The sequence below is a fragment of the Panthera onca genome, chromosome A1 (assembly GCF_046562875.1).
Source record: "Panthera onca isolate mPanOnc1 chromosome A1, mPanOnc1 haplotype 2, whole genome shotgun sequence".
Lineage (NCBI taxonomy): Eukaryota > Metazoa > Chordata > Mammalia > Carnivora > Felidae > Panthera > Panthera onca.
This window is the reverse complement of record NC_138339.1, coordinates 124,155,273-124,178,192: the sequence shown is the minus strand read 5'-3', so window position 1 is coordinate 124,178,192 and position 22,920 is coordinate 124,155,273. Positions and strand designations below refer to the sequence as shown.

General features: G+C 38.4%; 1 protein-coding gene across 2 annotated transcripts in view; it reads left to right on the top strand.

Moving 5' to 3' along the window:
• The window catches only part of CTNNA1 (catenin alpha 1), a 177,086-nt gene that overhangs the window by 131,086 nt on the left and 23,080 nt on the right, over positions 1-22,920 (top strand). For both annotated transcript variants that reach the window (XM_078450571.2, XM_078450572.2), the window contains exons 9-10: positions 1,221-1,373; positions 14,707-14,799. In XM_078450571.2, the coding sequence (XP_078306697.1) occupies positions 1,221-1,373; positions 14,707-14,799 (246 nt within the window). The remainder of the gene's footprint in view (positions 1-1,220; positions 1,374-14,706; positions 14,800-22,920) is intronic.

Below are 22,920 nucleotides of genomic sequence, written 5' to 3'. Positions count from 1 at the left end.
ACTGCCTATCTCTATTTGGTAGCTAATAAGGTTCTAACTAGCTAATAAAATCTCTTGGGGACCTGGAATAATGGAGTCCCACTGGGATGGACTGAATCAGTTAGCTTTAGTGTGAAAAGGATGTACAGGTAAGAAAATGAATTTCAAACGACTTGGGGACCTGTGAAAATACCCTGAAGGATCTTGTGGTACTAGATTACATACAGGAGAGACAGAAATTGCTGTTATTTGACTTGCCCCGCTCTGATTACACACTTGAAGTTCCCTTAGATCCTTGGTGAAGATGTGCTTCCAGTATGAATAGGTGGTGATAAAGATGTTTGGGTTGCTCAATTTTCCAAGTTAGTAAATACAGAGGAAAGAATCTCTTCGTTTGTTAAATCAAATGTATTATGTATGTGATAAATGTATTATTTGTATGCATAATGTAGTGTGATAAAATTAGTAATTTTATTACTAATGTGATCAAATTAGTATTAAGACTTAAAAAGAAGTTGCAATGGGGTGCCTAGGTGGCTTAGTCGGTTAAGTGTTCGACTCTTGATCTCATCTCAGGTCTTGATCTCAGGGTCATGAATTCAACTCCCTCATTGGGATCCACGCTGGGCATGAAGCCTACTTTAAAAAAAAAAAAGAAAAAAAAATTGTAGTAATAATAGTTTCCAGACTTAATAGACATTTTATTGTTCATGTCTGATAAAAAGCAAAGATGGAATGTGTCTTTATTTGTTTTTCTTCTAATGAAGTCATATCTTAAACGGTTATAAAGAAAACCGTTAATAGGTTTAAGGTTCATAGTGTGCTAACCCTGTTCAGATAAGCCAGAAAGTACTTAATCCTCTCTTTTCACTTTTAGTTAGGAATATAATTGCATATTCCAAGGCTATATGTATCAATTCAATCCAGAGCTGTTTTCTGTTCAGCTTTTTACTATTCCTTTAAGAAAAAAGTTTTAGTTTTGTAATTCTCCCCAAAAGGGGGATATTATCTTGAAACTTAAGATTTTGTTGTTAAAATACTATAACTATAGTATAAGCATTATCTTTAGGATCATGTTTCCTCTGTCCCATATTATATAACTTCATGGCTTACGTGAGGGATCCTCATATAAGTGCAGCCAGGCTATCATGAGCTTCCTCTAAGATTTAAAAGTACCAGAGAAAAAAGCAGTCTAGTTTCTTAGTAGAAATAAAATCAAATTTTTACAATTTAATTATTAGCTACGCAAAGCCGTCATGGACCATGTTTCAGATTCATTCCTGGAAACCAACGTTCCACTTTTAGTATTGATTGAAGCTGCAAAGAATGGAAATGAGAAAGAAGTTAAGGAATATGCTCAAGTTTTCCGTGAACATGCCAACAAATTGATTGAGGTAAGTGTATTATCAGTTTCATTAACTGTGTAACTTGGTGAAGTGTAGTGATTTTTAATCACATTATTTACTCAGCTAAAAATTTTAGGAAGCTCATGTAATATACAATCTGTATAAAATGAAAGTCTTTTATTACTACTTAACATCCATCCCAAACTACCATTTTGGTCAGTTTACATTAATTCTGTACATTGTTAAATATAGATAGTCCCTATCCTAGAAACTTAACATCTCCACTTAATGTTAATGCAAATAAAGATAATTACCTACCTGAACTCAAAAGACCCTATAAGAAGGACGTCGTGTCTAGAAGTTGGAGAAATTTCATGGCTTACATCCTAGGCTGCATCCTGGCAAATTACCTAACCTTTTTCAGTTCCCATTTCTTTTCTGTAAGATGAGGTTACTATTGATAACTCTCTTGGGATTATTTTGAGGTCTAAATCTAATAGAGATGATGTATGTCAAGTGCTTAATTTTTTGCCTGAGACATGGACTCAGTCCATTCATCTTATTTTAAAATTGAAGAAACATGCTGTTAATTAGATATGGTTGAACAGTAAAAATCTTCATATAAGTGCTTGTTTTGTAAGGTGACAAGAAAAAAGAGAGGTGAATTGCTATTTAATTTCCAGGTAAGTTAGACTTGTTCCTGCCTTTTAATAAGTGAAATTATATTATTGTTCAACTTATTCATTATTACTTTATCTTTAAAAATTGACATATATAGTAAACACACACTGAAGTTATTTGATTTTGTAACCTTAACGTAAAATATCTAATATTTGGAAAAGATATTCCGTAGACCATTTGGTAATTTGGTTACTACGTAAGAACAGAAAATGGGCCTTTTATGTAAAATGTGTTTCTTGTGCATTTGGATTTATAGTGACATTAGGCCAGGTTAATACCGTAAAAACGTTCCAAGGAAAACATCAGTAATAACATTAAATGCATTACGAATTTTACATCTAGTTTTCTTTGACTATTAAATGTTATTTTGACCTGAATTAATTATGTACAGAACACATAGGTCAGTCTTCTATTCAAGTTAATGATTCTCTCATTTGGAGTTAAGAGCAGAAGAATATCATTTTGTGTCTCCATTAAGCATTATCTTTTTCACAAGAGTCACATGATAGCATGGGGTGTACCTCCAAATACACAAAGATTGTCTTTAGGAAGCCAACCTCCTATAAGTAGCCTACATGTTAGAAAATGTGCCTGCAAGAGCAAATGCAGGGACACTGGCAGCCCAAGGCATGGGGTAACAAGTACCAGTACTGGAATGGGAAAGGGCTCAGTGTGGTCCCGAACCTCAGAGGGCAGCCTTTGTCAGTACTGCAGCTGGAGGACTCTTTATTTGGGCCTGCATTATCATCCTCATCCAACACAACTGATGCTTGCTGAGCACCTACTGTGCACCAGGTATATGCAAATACAATGTATTTTCCATAATACCTTTCTCAGGTAAGGAAATTGAGGCTTAGAGAGGTTAAGTAACTTGCTTTAGGTCCTCCAGCAGTGAGGACTGTGCCTTTTGAGCTTGCTGATTTAGTGAACACTGAGAAGCATTTGGTGGACCTGATGGCCCTGGAGACCTTGCTTCAGGAGCTTTGTCCATGCTTCTACTTTTTATTTAATTCCAAACATCTCTAACCAAGGGCCCCTTAGAGTTTAGAGTTTGGTGTTCCCTATCACGACTCAGTTCTGACCACTTTCTCACCTCTTTCCTCTCTGTGCCCTCCCCCCCACATCACCCTCCATACTTCTTATATATGTATTAAATGACACAGCCTTTTTATTGCTTGAGGCACAAGTAAAGGCTTTGTAGTACCACTCTCCAAACAGTTAAATTACATTTATGGTAATAGAGATACTAGGATATATAATTGCATATGTGCTTGAAAAGGAAATGAGTTTTTAAAGTGTCGTAGAAGGCTCCAATACTTGACTCATGGCAGAACTTTATTCTTCAGTGACACGGCTTCTCTTCCCCACATGACTTTTGTGATTTAAGTATTACTATGAACACTGAAAAGGTGAGGGACTTTTTTTGAACAAAAGTGAGGCGCTTCATTGTGATTGTTTTGTTACTTCCTTTCTCTTCATTCCTGTTCCCTCTTAAATTGGAATAAATGTCAGCTGACGTTGATTTTTGTGGTCATTTATAGTTTTTCCTGGGGTTTAGGAGAAGAGTTTGTGGGAAAGTTGAGTAGAGCTAGTGGTGTTAGGCCACTAGCAGAAAAGGAGGGGGCTCTGATTCTGCAGCCATTAAGAGTTCTGCCAGGTATGTTTGTCTTTCTAAAATACTGCATTAAAATTCTTTGCTAACCATCTGCAGTTAGCACAGGCCCCACAGCAAAAGGGCATGATCCCCAACAAGATTGCCCTCACTGTAGATGTCAGCTGCCTCCTGTACTAATGACTCAAAACACTATAAATTCGGGAGTTTCCATGATCCCCCTACAAGACTGCCCTCACTTCAAATGCTGGCCACAAGTTTGGAGGGTCCCCAGGCTACCCATACTCTGACCCACTGGCTACAAATATGGGGCTTCCCATGGCCCACTTCAGGTGTGATAATGTGCTAGAACAACTCCTAGAACTCAATAGAATGCTTAGCATTACTTATCTAGGGGCCCACCAGGAGTTACTTCATTAACATAAACCATCAGGGCCAATGATGAATAACAGAGACACTCCTATCATGATTGAAATCTCATGGATATGGAAGAAGTTTCCTCCCAGGAAACCAGGACAAAAACCAGACATTCTTTATTATAGGACACCTCCCCATCTTGAAGGAATGTGAAATGCCTGGTTTTTAGGTCAATTGCTATACAGTCATAAAGCTACATGGAAGAGGTAAGCCCATGCTGGTATTTGTTTCCTGTAGCTTTATGTTTGGCCATTTACCCGGTGACTTACCATTTCTCTTACCTGGTTCTTCTTCCATTGTTCTTTTCCTTGGAGGTTCTCCCCCTTGGGAGCTAGGTTTTCTGCTCTCTCTCAGGAAATTGGGTCCATCTCTTCACACCCCAGTGAGTGTTTTTTCCTCATAGAATCATAGATTCTCATTCTGGTACGTAAAACCGCTTCTGTGTAACATCCATGAATCGTTACTTCTCTTTTCTTGGACTGCTTCTGTAGGGGGAAACTCCCAGGCCTCACATTGCATTGGTGGGTTCTCTGGTTGTTAGCAACAGGGAGCCACACTCTCCTTCTCTGCAGCTACTTCTGTTCATCTTTTTACTGGTGTACACAGTGAATTGAGAGGAACCATAAGTGTAAATACACACCTGATTTCGAAGATATGGTATGGATAAAAAAAGAATATACAAAACTCATTAGCTTTTTATATTGATTACATGTTGATATGTAATATCTTGGGATTAGAAACACCAAATTATTTTTGCTAATTTCACCCTTTTTAATGTGGCTACTGAAAAAATTTTAAATACCTAGAACCTTTCAGCCTGCCACTAGAAATCATTCTCGACTGAACATTTCTTAGTATATAGTTGGCCGTTTAGCCCATTTAGAATCCCTTTATTTTTATCTTACTCTAAATTACCTAGGTAAAACATATCTATATTATTTCCAATATCCCTTTTGGTAACTTCCATCATTACTCTATTAATATCTGGATAACCGTAGGAAGCATAGTTTATATTCTAGCAGGTTCTTTGTGGATTCCAGCTGCCTTTCACCTTCCCACAGATTTCTTTTTTTCTTTTTCTTTTTTCGCCCCAGTTTTCCCGTGAGTATTTGAGTGGTCCCATGTATCAGATAGCTGCTCTGTGGGGTTAGATGCACTCCTCTCATGTCTGATCCCTCAACTGGGTAGTCTGATTTATTGCGTGTTAGAAAATGTGTTCTTTAGCATTGAAGTGAAGCCAAACATGTCACCACCTTATGTCCTCTGCACTGCTTGGGCCCTCTGCCTGGAATGTTCTGTCCACTTCTCACCCCTCATCCCACAGGCTTTTGCTCAGATGTACCCCTGCAGAGAGGCTCTCCTGGATCCCTCATCCCCTCCATTCTACCTTCCACCATTTTTTTTAACCCTGTCATCTGTTTTATAGCCACCATAACATTTTTCACTATCTAAAATTACTGGGATTGTTTTGTTTTCTTATGTTTTCTGTTTCCCACCCCATACTCTAACAGAATGTAAATTCTTTGGGAACATGGGCCTAGAACAGTGCCTGGAACAAGTATGTGCTCAGTAACTACCAGATGAGTGAGTGTACTAGTTCTCAGGTAATAAACATTTAAGTCACTGAGGTGCTCAACCTTCAGATCCCTGGACTACCATCCCTGAGGATTCACACTTACTGGTCTCAGAACCACACTTTGAGAAATTCAGAATTCTGTGTTATGACTGAACACCATTGTTATTAAACTTGATATTCTTCTCATTCTGTATCATGTGTATATGAGGGAATGAAATGTACAGTCTTTTGGGATGTGAAGATGAATGGGGAAATTTGGAAACTTTTTAAAAATTCGGTGACGTTGATTTGAGCAGTATTTTCATTTGCTAGCACCAAGCTTTCAACAACCAATAGCAGATTTTCTAGAGTTGTGGGAGAAAAAAAATTATGATGGAGTCTCACAACAAATATTTACAGTGTTCCTGATATGTCCCAGTCACTGTTCTAGGCACTAGGGAGATGGTAGCGAATGAAACAAAAATCTCTACCCCCATGAAGGTGATGTTCTACTAGAGAGAGGGAAGCAATTAAAATACATTTATATAGTATGTGTATTTTGTACAGTGTGGTATAAATGGTGCTGAGATGATATGTGAAAAAAGTTAACCGTTTTATCAATGTTTTAAATGGAAGCAGAACTAAAACTGTTATTTAAGTAGCATTTTAATACATGACCAAAATAAAATTGGAGCAGATGTGTTGGCACTTGCTAACTTGGTTTTTGGAAGTCTTATTTATTGCGTTAATAGAAATACTTTCTTCCCAGACCAAGTAAAATAGTATAAAAGGGTTATGCTTTAATTTGGGGTGTCATGTAAAGTTGCTTCAAATATATTCATAGTTTCTGAGTGGTATTAGGGAATAACACCCACTTAGAAATGGAAACCTTTTATGGTACCTTCCTTGTATATCACATGATGAAAATACAAGATGAATTTCAAGACTAAAAACCACATACTGACTCTTAAGTTTTTAGAACAGAAGCAAATTCCTCCAGTCCCTCTGTGTGCACAGTTAGTGTCAGGAAGGCTGTGTGAGGCTGGCTGCCGATTCAATCCTTAGTAAATGACTTTTGTGATTTTATTTGAAAAGGCAATTAACAGTATTTGCCATGAAGTTGTTCTTATTTTCTTGGGTTCTGGCTGGGACCTCTGCGTGTCTCATACCACATTTGTCAGTGCAATCCATTCCCACATCATACTGAAGCCCATATTCTTGTGTGAAGGGTGCATATAGGTTGTGTGTCCCCAAGGCCCGTGAGTAAGGGAGCAAGAGCTGAGGGTCATTACTGGTGAGCGGCATGACGCTTCTTTTCACCATTTTCTTTTGTTCTGGAGTATAGCACTGAGGGCTTTTCTTTCATCTTTTTATGAAAGATCATGGCTGTGCTTCAGGGTAACTGTAATACCTTTTATACTTGACTCTTTCTCCCATATCAAGTTAATGATTTCTTTATGTTGCTCTTCATTTTTAAGCATATTGAGGTAAAATATTTATTTTGTCAGAAAGAAGCAATACCCATGTGTCCTTTTTAATTGCTTCATTCTTAGCCTACCTCCTTTGGCTGTGAGCAGCTTAATAGCTAAAGAGCAGTCAGTTTTTCCTTTTAATTTTGCTTTCTTCTGAGTCCTTTTTCACGAATTGAGAGTGAAATAGGAAAAATGCCATTCATGAAATCTTGCCTCTAAAAACATATATCATTTAGTATTCCTTTCCTCTCAGACCCAGACATTGCATTAAAATAGGCCTTTTATCATTATGAACTTGCTACAATAAGATAGTATCTCATTCATTGCTTTGTGTATTAAGAATCAGAAGGTAAATGTAACTGGTATGCCTTTATTTTTTAAAGTTTTTATTTATTTATTTTGAGAGAGAACGCAAGCGGAGTAGGGGCAGAGAGATAGGGAGAGAGAATATCCCGAGCAGGCTCCCAGCTGATGCGGGGTTCCAACTCACAAACCATGAGATCATGACCTGAGCGGAAACCAAACATTGGATGCTCGACACCCGAGCCACCCAGGTACCCCTAACTGGTATGCTTTGGAGTTGGATTATCATTGTTGAGTTGCCACATGCCCACCCCTCACTCCAAAGTATTTCCCATTATCCAGGACTTCATACGGTATGACATTATTGGCTTAAAGTGTGTATTTTTACTGCAAATTGAACGATCTGCATTATAACTTATATTCTGTGGTTTGCCCATAATGTACAGGAAAGTGGCCTTGAAGAAGGCTCTGTAAGGAGCATTTGAATTGAACACTGACCTTATGTGATCCACCTGTGACAGCTTCAGTATTTTTCTCAGTGCCTCTGTATAATACTATAGGCTGAAATTCCTGCAAATAGCAAATTAAATGAACCTTCCATTTTCTATGACTGTAGTATGTTTAAAGCAGTCAGTATCATTGGGGGGGATGCTGACCTTGGATTCCAAAAGAATTTATTAAACCTATTGAGCTTGGTCTTTCCACATTTTTTAAAGGTCTGTAAGTTCACATGCTTGAGTCTCCGCCAAACAAAAGTGTCTTGTGTGTACTATTTTAACATCTCATACCCAAACAAGTGTTTTTGGTCGAACTTAACTACCTACTCAGATTTTGGGATGGTCTAGTGAAGGCAGTAGATGAACCTTGTTCTCAGGGAACATCAAGATTCTTTTCTCTTGGAGCATTGGTAAGAGTAATCAGAGAAACCCTGCCCAGTCTTTACCCTGCTCCAGAAGAGCCCTCCTGTTACCTCATCAGTAGAGCTGATGAACTGATGTTTAGATAGGCACACTTTCTAGGTGTACTGACATTATTCAGGCAGTTAGATAGAAATAGAGAACTTTTGAAATGGTCTATGCGATACCAAGTAAATAGAAATGATTCCTTGGGTGATGATTTACAATGAAAGCCTTTTAAAAAGCCTTTAAAAAATACCAAATATCAAAGCCATTTAAAATAATTTATGATGTTTTAATAAAGTCACAGTTTCCAAATCTGTTACTAGAGATGCTTATATTTGTATCCCGCCTCTTCCTAAAATTAGATTTGATATAGTTTATTTCAAATAAAGAGAGACATGATAACATAAGGTAGATGTAGAAAATCAGGAACTAGGAAAAGAATAATAGACAATCTTGAACTATAATTGCCATGCCTGAGTTTGGATTTGGCACTGAACTTCCTGGTAGCAAGAAGGAAAGGATGAAACACAGTTGTGTAGTTCTTGTCCTTAGAATGGAGGGAGAATGCCCCCCCCCCCCTTTTCTTTCATGGGAAATAAGCCTATGCTAAAGATGTGAAAAGAATCCTTACATGGGGTTTTTATGTATTTATACTTAAGGGTCAGTGAATGATTAAATATATAGGGTTGCTCAACATTTTAATACAGTATACTGACAGATACCACATTATTTTCCTTTTAAAAAATTTGTTTTTAATTTTTGTGGTTTGTCTCTTAAAAGACAAGGTCATATCATTCTTCAGGTGCGAACAGCTGTGATCTGGTGAGGAGCCTACCTGGCATGTGGCCTTCAGCCTCCCAGTGACATAATTGGGGAGGACAGAGGGCTGTGAGTCAAGTGCTTCCTTCCGATCATCCAGTATAGCTTTATCCTTTCTTTTTAAAGACAGTGTACAACTTTTGTTTATGTTTTAAATGTATTTTATAAAGAGTAATGTTTACTTATTTTTACTCACTTTAGTAAAGTTTTTTTTCCTGTTAGAGAATTTTGTTCATATACATTCATTATGGTTGTGACATGTGGATTCATTTTAACTGCTGCATTTTGTTCTCTTTCTCCTTAACCCTCTGCTTCCATCCCTCCTCTGTTTTTAACTGTCTTGACTCCTTTGCATGGGATTGAGTCCTCTCGCCTCCTCTTCTCCACCCCCCACTCCCCCCCACCTCTCCCTCCACCCCCCTTGTTTGGAAGTGGTAAACTCTGTTTTATTAGTAGTGGTTCTGGATATTTTAGCATGCATGTTTAACTGAGTGGTTGAGGGTTAATCAGTATCTTTTCCTCCTTCTGAAACTATGTCAGAATCTTAAAATGCTTTGACTTCAGTCATTCTCCAACTTAAATGTTACTGTTGTCCAGTACTTTGGTTCTTGTAAGTTTTAGTCCCATGAGTTAGGTACTATTGGTATTGCTGAATTCATTTTTTCCACTTTGCTTAAATTGTACTTGATACATTATTTTCACTGCTTCTCATTTCTTCTTTCATGTTGTTAAGCCTTCTGTCTGGAATTATCTCTTCTTCCTAAAGCATCTTTGTTACAAACTTAGTAGGGGGAGGGAAGATCTGTCTGGAGTAAATGATCTTGGGTTGTTTTTAGTCTTTATTGTGCCCCAAATCTTAGAGAAACAGTTTTGTTGAATATATAGTCCTAGGATTATCCCCCTGCCAGGTCCCCAACTCCAGTGATTTGAAGATACTATTTCCCTATCTCTGGCATCCGTCATTGCTGTTAAGTCATCAGTCAGTCTTACTGAGCTTACTTTGTGGATAATTTGTATTTACTTTCTGTTTTTAAGACCTTGTTTTAAAACTAGAGTATTTGTTGTTGTAAAGATTCACTGCAGTATGTCTGGTTATGGATTTCTTTTTATTCCCCTATTTAGACTTTGTGTTCCCAAATATGAAATTTATATTTCATCCACTCTGAAAATTTTTCAGTCATTCTCTCTTTCACTATTGCCACTCCCTCTTTCTCTGTCTTTGCTTCTGAATCCCTCATGGTTGAATAATAGATACTTTCAGTGTAATTGCATGTCTCTTAATTTTGTGCATTGTCTCCATATTGTGAAAATTTCTTAGTTTTCCTGAATAAGTTCTTAAGTTTGATTTTACAGGTTAGTACGTCTCTTTTTAACAGTACGTGATATATACTAAATTTCTAGGAGGTATAGAAGTTACAGATTTTCTCTGGAAGTTCTACTTTGATCCTTCTTAAATATGGCTAGTCATTTTTTACTGTATTTTAACTTTGTATGCTTGCTTTTCTTTCATTTCTGTTAACATAATATATTTTTTAATACTCTAGTTTTGATCATTTGAGTATCTGTAGTCATTATGAATCTGATTACACAATTGTTTTGCTTACTCCTGCCCAAGATAGCTTATTTCCTTGTATACTTCCTGCATTTTTTATTGTAAATTTACCTTCCTGGAATTTTGTATATGAGAATTCTTTGAGGCCTGGGTTTGGATGACCTTCTATCAGAGAAAATTTCCATTTATATTTGCTTCTGCCAGTTGCTTAGGGACACCTCCCCTTGTGAGGGCCAAGGTGTATTGGTCCATTAAAAACCCAGATTCTAATCACAGAATGGAACATACCCATTTCTCTATTCCCACCCCTGTGCAAGCACTGTTTTCAGTGGTTTCTTTTATAAAACTCTTTGAATTTCTGCTTTCTTATGTCTAGCCTCTGATAATTTCCCTCAATTACCTGGTTAGCCCTGCATCAAGAAACAAAAAAGAGTTGGAAGGTATAAATTGCAGAGTATAAAATTCACATCTACCCCTTTTAAGTATACAACTCTGATTTTTACTAAATTTGTAGAAGTATGCATCCATTACCACATTTCATTTTTTGGTAAGATATTTTGTTACTCCTAATAAGGTAGCCAACACCCTTTCCTCAAATTGGAAAGTTGGAGGCTTATCCTCTGTTCCATCATCATTTCTCTTGTGGATTTGGGAATAACTGGTAGAAGTTTCTTGAGTGGTTGTGAAATTTATATGATGTGTAGTTGGGACTTCTCACTTGATGCATGTCAAGTTTACAAAGTTGAGTTACTGTAATTTTGGACTTGTTGAGAGCTCAGACTCAACCATTTTAAAGAGGAAAACTTAAGTGGTAGCATGACCCAGAGCCACAATGGCAAGTAATGCAGGTTTTGAGCTTCAACCTCTTGAGCTTTATGGTTATGGTTGTGGACTTGAGCTCCCTTTTCCAAAGTTCTTTTCACTTGTTTTACTCCCCACAATGGGCATAGGCTGTTAGGTTATTAATTTACCACCAAGAACAAAAAGAAATCTCACTTCCTGCAGAGGTTCCAGAGTAAGGGGCAGTGGAGCCCCTCAGCCAAATATGAAGGAGAAGCAGTTACTGAGGGCCGTGGGAAGAAACTTGTGCTGACCTTACACAAATTTAACCTTCATTTAAAAGTCATCAACACATGTATAATAGAGGAGAAATTGTCATAATGGGGTTTTTTTCCCATTATGGAACTTCATAAATTTTATTTAAGAAGAGAAAATCTAGTATAAAGGTAGAGTTTTCCTAAATGTCTGAAAAGTTGTCTTTTTTGTAGTGTGCAGATGTCATATTTGTTGATATGACACAGCCTGGCTGTGACATTTCTTTTTTCCTCCACAGCATAAATTGTTACTGTGCTACTCCTAAAACCAGCAAAAATCCAGGGCTTTTTTTTTTTTTTTTTTTTTTTTTTTAAATCAGGGAGTTGCTGGTTTTCTGAAATGTTCTCCTCTTCTCTAAGGTCCAAACTTCCACAGTGTAGGCATAGATAGTGCAAGAGGCCTTAATGATTTCAAAGCTTATGATTTCATAGGTCATAGTGTCAGTCTTAGGCCACCTCTTGAATTAGCAAGAATCAAAGACATTTAAACTGTTAATACACAAGTTACCATGATAGCAGAGATACAATTATTTATTCCCAGAGAAAATCTAGAGGTAACTGCACAGTGTTCTGCCAGGTTCTCTGGAAGTTTGGTCTATGTATTTTTAATTTAAACTTGAGTCTCTTCTTCAGTCTCAGTATGAACTGCTCTCCCAAATTTCTAGAGCCCCAGAAGGAGACATTTAGGAAACCCCTCCTCTCAGCCTCCCCTTTCACTGTTGTCAAACGTGGCACTAGTATATGAGGTTAGCATCTCAGAGAGCTACGGTTGAGATGTTGCATTTGCACATTTGTCATTGTTGGAAGTGAGTAGCCCTGTCCCTGGAGGGTGAATAGAAGCTCATTCATCTGAAGAAGACTGTCAGTGACAGGCGCTCTCTCCCTCCTCCCAGGCCAGGCAGGGCGGCCTCCTGAAACAGGCAGTGTACTCTTGTGGAACATTACTGCTTCAGCAATACATCAGAAACCATTTAAGTAACGTTTTAAAATAAAGAACAAGTCTTGCATAGCCTTTATTTTGTTAGGAATTGTATCAGGAAACAGAAAAGATGGTTTACAGAGGTCAGCCATTTCAGCCTTAGCCACCCACACTCTCATGTATCTGATCTATAATATATAATAGTTTACATAATCTTTGCTTCTTACTTTTCTGGATCTTACAGATTCATAAAATTGGGTGAGTGTAAATTGAAATAAAATGATGCTAGTAGTGACTAGAGAGTAAGGATAGAAACAGAGTGACAGACCTTCCTGAATTTTACACTTGGCTGGCCTCCCAAATAGTGGGAGTGGGGCGGGAGTGCTGGGTATTAGTATGCTCACCTCACCAGGAATCTTTGTTAGTCTCAAATTACTAATGTAGTGATGAGCCCCAAATTTTATATTTGTTTTTCAAAATGCCTTCTTAAGGAATTGAAACAGTGGGAGTTGCAGATTCATGAACATATCTAAGTTAAGCTTTCTCCTGCACTGTAGCATCATTGAGGGATAATGTTTTTTAAACATTTTATATTTTACAAAATAGAGTTTTGGTTATGTTTTGCAGTAATTTTTAAACAAAAAAAATCTGCATAATCAACTGTATTATCGTGAAGACTAGTGCCTGTTTGCTCAGGTCCAGTTGATACTAGAAAGTGGAATTGTAATCTTTAGGGGAAATATGTTACTTCTGTATATGATTTTGAAGACCCCTAAACATTAAAGATCTGACTTAATTTTTTATTTCTTTACATTTTATATTTAAATTGCATGTTAGTTCTGTTGTTTCTCCTTATGATTAGGCATTGCAGGATTCTGATAGTTAGCAGTCTTCCAGAAAGCTGATAATCCCTAACCATAATACTGCAAACAACAGTCATAATAGTACGTAATTTTTCTTTTGCCTGTATGTGCTTAAGTTGGGTGGAGGAGTGAAAATCAAAGGTTATCACCATTGCCCTTGTTTACTCTGGCATTTAAATTCCCAGAAAGTGCCTTTGATATTAAACTGCCTACGCATCTGTCATTCATAACTCAATTTGCAACCGGGGGGGGGGGGGGGCGGGGGAAGATGTGTCTTAGCACAATGTATTCATTTGGTCCTTGGTATTACCATTGGGGTTGGCAAGCCTGTTTATGTAGAAACATGGGTAAGTGATCACAGTGCTCACAGTTGCTACAGAGCAAGGTTCTCACCACGGCCAGGGCTTCAGCTGAGGAAGTCTGACACAACTTGGAAAGATTGTTTCTGGCTACTGGAGCAGTGTCGTTAAGATACTTTGGACAGAAAGGTAAAGAGTTCAGTTCAAATAAAGCAGTACCATTCAGAAAGGAGTTCAGCTTTCAGTGCTTTTGAGAACCTAGTTGAAGGATAGTTTTCTTCTAACTGTGGGACATCATCCCTGTTTATTTTTCCATTTCTGATGAAGATGGCCTTGGGTATATGTTGATGTTATCTTAATACTATTTTTTTTTTAATTTGAAAAATATCTTTGTGTTTAAATAAACCTCTTGGCTTAGTAAGCAGCCATTCACCTGTAAAATGAGAATAGCATCTTAGAATTTCTATTTCTTTTCTTCAAGAACCAGCTACATGGTATATTTGTAATTGAGGACACCAGCTTTTCTTTCTGAATGCCCTTGATTCCTTAGCTTTTCTCATGTTGTTGTCCACACCATGAGAACTGCCTTTCTACTGTTCAGGCAGGTAAGAGAGCATGGTAAAGCCTATGAGTTACATGCCCTGGAATCTCATTCTGCCAACAGTGTGACCTGTGTTACAAGTCGACATAGTCTCCTTAGCACAGAGATTTAAAAAAAAAAAAAAAAAAAATTGTCCTCCTAGGTAGGTAATTAATTTGAGAAATAAAATACCATTTGTGCTCTTGGCATGTGTTCTATAAAAGATCAGAGGTGGGAGTGGGTATACATTTGTTTTCCTTAGGGATCAAAAGAAAAATCTTCTAAGAACTTTTTATGGTGTTCCTTCTTCTAGGTTGCCAACTTGGCCTGTTCCATCTCAAACAATGAAGAAGGTGTAAAGCTTGTTCGAATGTCAGCAAGTCAGCTAGAAGCTCTCTGTCCTCAGGTAAGGTATGACCAAAAATGTTTATGGTACCACTGAATTGGAGTTTGGTTACATTGGAGATCAGGTTTATTTTTTTAATTTTGTTTTTAGAATTTTACATAGAAGTCTTGAGGACAAAACACTGATCCAGAGTTCACAAAGCTTGTAGAAATTTATGTTCAGCTTCAAGTGACATTTCCTTGGGGCATCACATATTACTATCCTTTGCCTTTCATTAAAAATGGATAGTGTCTTTCATTGCTGGCAAGTGGAGGGTGTGTAGTGACCTCACTACTCAGTCTGTAACCTCCTTGAGAGAGGGCCATCTGCAACATTTGACAGTCCTGGATTTAGGGTAGTTATCTGACAAACCTGAAGGAGTAACAGTTACCCACCTATGCTCCTTAATGCCTGGGATTTGGATCTTTGTGATGGAGGGAACAAGATCCAAGAGCTAGAACCATTACTCTGTAATGTCCTGAAGTAGCATTTTGGTACATATGTTAGCAACGTAATCCAGCTAGCTACTGAATTAAAAGCTTGAGAACTTTTCTCCATTTATGATGGCATATTGGAAGACTAGTGATTATGGCAGTCTGGGACTCTCGAAAGACTCTGAAGTACATAGAAGAACAGTTGCTTTGTTAAATGACCAACGTGTTGGCCTGCCTCCTATGAGGGGAACTGACCCTGTCTGTGGGGTCCCCTGCTCCTTGACAGTCACAGGTGTTTTTAAGCGGTATAAGTGCTGTTTTCAGTGGAAGAGGCTGCCCTTCTGATTTCCCAAGCAGAGACTGCTCATGGGCCTACTCTGAGGGTTTACATTTACTTTCTCTAAATGTCCTGTCAGATGGCAGTGGCCACAGATAAAGGGAAATAAAGCAGAGGAACGGGAGTAACAGAAGAGAGGTCATAGGAATGAAATTTCTATGTTGTGTGTGCAACCAGCTTTAAAATATATTGAGACCAATACTTTGGCCCTTTCATATAAATAATTCCTGACCCTCAAGATAGGCAACCAAAAGAAGTAAAGCCTGATTATTAATCTGGGATCTTAACTGGTGCACAGGTTAGTTAAGGCATTTGTTCTAATCGTCATTCATGTGTATCTCGCTTGCCAGTGAGAGTTGGTTTGTGTAAACACTACTATGATAGGCCATTGTGAATCCACATTATATGATGAACATCTTTTCAGCTTTCATACAGTCATGAAATCCAGTAGAAATTAGTAGCGGTAAAGATAATAAGCACAATGGATTGAATGACTTGTAGAAAGTTCATGGATGACTAAGTTGTAAGAAGTAAATTCAGAGTAAATTTCTAAAGATGGGGCATTCTTTCCCCAAGTTTATCATTTTTACCCTATCAGCACTTTGTTTTTAATGTCTTTGGTTCTCCGTTTGATTTTGAAATGCTTGAAAAGCCACAATGCTTTCACATATCAGCTGAAACAGATGGTAACATACGCTGATCACACCTACCAAGAGTATTTATATAAATGATCTTAAGCCTAGGAGAAAAAATCACATGGAGAGTCTAGTAGATCCTAATGAAATGGTGGTGTGCACAAATCATGTGTGGCTGGGCCATGTTGTGCCGGTTTGAGTTTGCCCTCAGCATTGTTTCTCTCTTGGGTATTTGATTTCTTCTAGTAGAACAGACCTTCAGGAGGAGTGGGTTTAGACCGTGCCTAGACCACCCTTAGTATTAGGTGTGTGTCCTGGATAAAAAGGTGTTTTCCCAAGTGTGCTTCTTGTCTTCCAGACTCTTGCCTAGGTTCATTTTTGCCCCTGCTCAAAGCAGGGCTGGGCAGACTCAGTGATGGCAAATACAGCAGACATTTGCAGCCATGATAGTGACAAACTTGAGTAGTATGTGCCGTTTCTACATGAGGAAGCTGCGATTCCACTCCAGGCCAGTATTGCCAGGTCCTTTCATTATTTTTAAAGAGAAGTCAGCAATTCAGGTTTTTCTGTCAAGTCTCAATTTTAAACGATAGGTAACTAATCAAAAGTTTAGAAAGTCTTTGAAGAGGGTAAACCAAACTCCTCTGAGACTGCATCTGGCTTACCCTGGCCCGTGCACTGCATTCTCAAAGCGCTTCTTCTTCAAACTGGCTGGTGGCCATCCCTGTGAGGAAGAGGGCTTTCCCTGGAGCTCTCTCTCTCCTTACTCTTCATTCTGATGTGGGCAGTGACCTCTACCACCAGGGCCCTGAACTAGAGGTGTTCCCTTCCACAGACACTGGCTTGTGTGATAAACAGACTAGGCTGGTTAGTTCCCCAGGAGTTTAGGAAGGGGTTTAATATGCTGCAGCCTATATGGCACAAAAACAGACACTCAGATCCATGGAATAGAATAGAGAACCCAGAAATGGATCCACAAATGTATGGCCAACTAAACTTCGACAAAGCAGGAAAGAATATCCAATGGAATAAAGACTGTCTCTTCAGCAAGTGGTGCTGGGAAAACTGGACAGTGACATGCAGAAAAATGAACCTGGACTACTTTCTTACACCATACACAAAAATAAACTCAAAATGGATGAAAGACCTAAATGTAAGACATTTGTAATGATGTAAGACATCAAAATTCTCAGGGAGAAAGCAGGCAAAAACCTCTTTGACCTTGGCCACAGCAACTTCTTACTCAACACGTCTCTGGAGGCAAGGGAAACAAAAGTACCAATGAACTATAGGGACCTCATCAAAATGAAAAGCTTCTGCACAGCGAAGGAAACAATCACCAAAACTAAAAGGCAACCAACAGAATGGAAGAAGAGATTTGCAAATGACATATCAGATAAAGGGTTAGTATCCAAAATCTATAAAGAACTTCTCAAACTCAACACCCAAAAAACAAATAATCCAGTGAAGAAATGGGCAGAAGACATGAATAGACACTTCTCCAAAGAAGACATCCAGATGGCCAACTGACACATGAAAAAATGCTCAACCTCACTCATCAGGGAAATACAGATCAAAACCACAATGAGATAGCACCTGTCAGAATGGCTAACATTAACAACTCAGGTAACAATGGATGTTGGAGAGGATGCGGAGAAAGAGGATCTCTTTTGCACTGCTGGTGGGAAAGCAAACTGGCACAGCCTCTCTGGAAAATAGTACGGAGGTTCCTCAAAAAATTAAAAATAGAACTACTGTGCAACCCAGCAATTGCACTACTAGGGTATTTATCCAGGGGATACAGGGATGCTGTTTTGAAGGGCCACATGCACCCCAAGTTTATAGTAGCACTATCAACAACAGCCAAAGTATGGAAAGAGCTCAAATGTCCATCAATGGAGAAGGAAGATGTGGCATGTGTACACACACACACACACACACACACTGGAGTATTACTTGGCAATCAAAAAGAATGAAATCTTGCCATTTGCAAGTATGTGGATGGAACTAGAGGGTATTATGCTAAGCAAAATTAGAGAAAGATATCATATGACTCACTTATGAAGACTTTAAGATACGAACAGATGAACAAAAGGAAGGGAAGCAAAAATAATATAAAAACAGGAAGGAGGACAAAACGTAAGAGACTTAAATACGGAGAACAGAGGGTTACTGGAGGGGTTGTGGGATGGGGGATGGGCTAAAGGGTAAGGGGCACTAAGGAATCTACTCCTGAAATCATTGTTGCACTATATGCTAACTAATTTGGATGTAAATTTAAAAATATAAAAATTAATTTATTAACAAAAATGCTGTAGCCTATAGACAGTTATTAGAGTGCATCTTTATTGTGAGGCTGCTGGCAATATCTGACCACAGGATGAAGTACGTGTTCGATTTTTCCATGCTGGTTTTTGTGCCTCACACCCACACTCTTGCATGTAGGAAGCCCGGGCCCCTGTGTTGGAGATGTTCTCCTTATGTAACTCTTCTGTGGCCCCACCTACATTTTGGAGTTGGCTCCTAGACCTTATTGTTGAAGGGGAGAGATGACAGATGGAACCTCCAGAGGAGCTTTTCCCCCATTTTGTCAGTTCACTCAGTAGCAAATTAACTTTGGAAATGAGAACTGTTGTGAAGTACTAACTTTGTAGCAGTTAAGTGACTTTAACTTCAAATATTTGAGATTAATTAAAGTTGAGGAGGAAGTAACCTGAAAGTGGCTTTGTTTTGTTGCTTGGGGGAACAAAAGCACCCACATTTTTTTGTGATTTGCTGTTGCAAGAAAGGAAGTAGGTCAGCTGTCTCTGCCTGCATTGCCTGCTACTCTGTGGCTGCACTGTCTCTGTTCATCTGGAGGGGGACCTGCTTCCATTTGAGCAGAGAGCCCTAGTCTCACATGCCTTTATAAGGGAAAAACCCAACTGTTATGGGGATAAATATGAATCTGTACCCCACATATCCCTGACATGCCTTGTTTGTAGATGTGCCCAAGTCTTAGTCTGTGGTAGCTGCTTAAAATATTTCACTTTTTTAGTTCATTTGGTGCTGGGCAGCGAAAAAAAGGAAAAAGAAGGTTTCTGACAATTGAATCTTTAAAATTGTGGGAGGGCATTTTGGAGATGATCTCACTTAATATTTTATTTTTCTTAGTTCATTTGTGAGAATGAGCATTGTACATTTAGGTTAATACAGATCTGGCACTTTAATAATTCATATAGCCTGGTTTAATGCATGGCCTTTCTTGGAAATCTACACAAAGGTGAATTAAGTATTTGAAGCCACAGCTTATCTGCATTTCTTTCTTTCTTTCTTTTTTTTTTTTTTTTTGTCCTTCTCACTAACTAGAGAAACAACTTACGAAATTGCCCATTCTTCTTGTGCCTCCTTAGATTTATCTTCCATATTGCTTCTTTTCCCTTTGTGCTTTTGGGAACACTGATCATTTTTGTGGCTGACAGGCTTAACAAGCATCAAATAAACACAAACCCAGACAGGCCTGGACTATAGGTGGTGAGAAAATATGTAGCTCTTATTGGAGCATCTAAGGCATACAGGCCAGGGTACCCTGTGACCTCAGCTCTCACGCATCTATTATTTCACAATCATAGGACCATCTAACTTTGAACCACCTCACTTTTCCACTTCGGATATTCTCTAATCTTTTATTTCAAAGCAGCTTAACAGAAGAGCTCGAAGGAGATGCTTCTGACTAAAGGTTTCAGTACCTTGCCCCCTGCCCCTTCCACTCCTTCTGACAGAGATCTGCTGGTAACATGCTGCCAGAGACATTGCAGTCTCCCTGTAAGGCTTGCATATTGATACCGGTCAGTTGTTTTCTTTTCTGGTACAGTCTGATTTCCATAGCCTAACAGTTGGAAAGTGTTTACTTCTCTTCTGTTTTCTTGAAAAATCTGTATAATTGATATTAGTCCTTTAAATGTTTGGGATAATTTACCACTGAAGACATTTGGCCTGGAGTTTCCTTTGTGGGAAGGTTTTTAACAATTCAGTTTCTTTAATCGATAAAAGGATATTCACATTAGCTGTTTATTCTTGAGTGTCTTTGGTAATTTATATTTCATCAGTTACTACTATGTTACTTTATTCCTTCTGCCAGATTTGGTGTTTAATTTGTCCTTTTTCTAGTTCTAAAGTTAGAAGTTTTTAGATCATTGATTTGAGACTTTCTTTTCTGATGTCACAGTTAAACATTTAATGGTATAAATTTCTCTTAAAGCACTGCTTTAGCTACATCCTACAAATTGTAATGTGTGTGTTAAATAGTATGGGAATGTCAGCAAAGATGCCATTGGGAAAATGATTTAGAAGCAAAGACCCAGAGGAGATGATAGAACAAGCCATGGAGGTATGGCACTCCAGGCAGAGAGAACAGCAAATGCAGAGGCTTTCAAAAAGAGGGTCAAATTTCTAACAGATGTTTGGGTGGTTTGGGGCTTTTTAGGGCCATGGTAAGGCCTTTGGCTTTTTACTCTGAGTGACATGGGAAGCCAATGAAGGATTTTGAATAGAGGATTGACATGATTTAATTTAGGTTTGAACAAGGCCTCCCTGACTTCTGTCAGGAGGGATGGAAGCAGAGATATCTCTTAGGAGGCTGTGCTAATAAGCAGGAAAACACCCCTCACCCCCCACAAAGATGTTCATTTCCTAATTCCGAAACCTATAAATGCATTACTTTAAGTAGCAAAAGGGCTTTGTAAAGGTTAAAAAAAAAAGAGAGAGAGAGAGAACTAAGGGTAGATTATCAGGTAGGGACCCCAGTATAATCAAAGTATCGTAACAGGGAGACATAGGTGTCAGAGTCTGAGAAGACACTGTGATCGCAGAAGCAGGCATTGGAGCCATATGGCCACAAGCCGAGGAATGTGGGCAGCCTCTAGGAGTCAGACTGGATTCTCCTCTAGAGCCTCTAGAATGAATAGGTCTGCTGACACTTTGACTTCTGATGTCCAGAACTATAAGATAATACATTTGTGTTGTTTTAAGTAAAATTACTTCAGTAATAATATGTTACAGCAGCATTAGGAAACCAAAACAGAGGCTTTGGTACTAATCCAGGAAAGAGTACAGTGGATGTGGTAAGCACTGATTAGACTCTGGATATATGATGATAGAATTTACTGAAGGATTAAATATGAGGTGGAGGGGAAAGAGAGGAGTGAAGGAGAATTCCAGGGTTTTGAATATAAGTAGCTGGAAGGATGGAGGTGTCATTTATTTTGATAGGGAAGCGTGGTTTGGGGGAACAGCTAAGGAGCTCTGTTTTAGACACGGTAATTAGATATGCAAGATGCTAAGTGAAATTCAAGGAACAGATCTAGACAGGTTGTATAAATGTGAGACTCATCAGCACACATAGGATACCATGAGCCTGGATGTGCTCACCAATAGAATGAGTATACCTAGAGTAAAAAAGTCTAGGTACTAAAACTGGGGTTCTCTAACATTTAAAGTTTGGGGAGATGAGCAAAGAAGACTGTGGAAGGGTTAGTAAGACCAGAAGAACACGAGAAGCTGGCTCTACCTTGGAAACCAAGTGAAAAAGAGTGTTTCTAGGAATGATGTTTATTCCTGTCAATTGGTTGTTGAACGTGAACTGAGAATTAGTCCTTGGATTCAACAATATGTAGAGATGACAAATGACCTTGGACAAAGGAGTTTAGGTAGAGTTTAGGAGACATAAGCTTGACTAGAATGGGTTCAAGAGAGGAGAGAGGGATTGGGTATAACAAGTTGGCAGCTCTTTCAGATTTTATGTAAGGTTTATAGAGACATGGGGTGGTAGTATGAGCTAGATACGGGATTGAGACTGTTACTTGTTTTTTATTTTTAGTTGGGACCCATACTAGCATGTTTTTTATGTTTACCTGTTGAAAATAATCCAGTAGATGAGAAATATTTACAGTATAGAAAGAGGGGAAATATCGATAATACATAATTAGGAAATAGTCCAGTAAAGGGGAAATATTGATAATATAGAATAATATCAGTATAAATATTGATAATACAGAATAGATAATCTATATAACCAATAGAATTTATAATAGACAATATCGATATAGATACTATAGAATGGATGAAGAATTGCTAGAGCAATGTCCTGGAGTAGGGGAGAGGAAATAAGATGCAGTGGACAGGTAGAAAGGTTGGTCTGAGATGGGAACATAGATTGAACACCTATATTTTTAAAAAGGTAAGACAGTACCTGGTACAGATGCAGGTAAGTGGGTAGATGTGGTGATAGGAACTATGGACATTGTCTTTTGATCGCATTCATCTCACTCAAGTAGGAAGCAGCAGGCTTTGAAGCTGAGACTGAGGATGCTGGCTGAGGTAGGTGAGAAAAGAAGGTGTGAAACAAATACTCATTATACTCATTTAGAGTCCAGGCTTGAGAGGAGGAGATTTACTAGACTAAGGAAGTATAGTTCCCTTGCTGTCTCCAACATTATGTGTCTTGAGTGATCAAGAATTTTAAAGCAAGACCACTCCGCATTCTTGGGACAGGAAATTGTGAGACATCTGAGTGGAGCTGTTTCGTATAGAGCAAGCGATATGAGTTGGGAGCTAGAATAAATGGTCTGGATAGGAGATGTGGGAGTAGTTGGCACCTAAGTGGTATGTAAAATCATGAAACTAGATGAAATTGCTCACTGTGAGGAGAGGAGTGTAGAAAGGAGAAAGGGCAGCATAGAAATAAACCTTGAGGAAC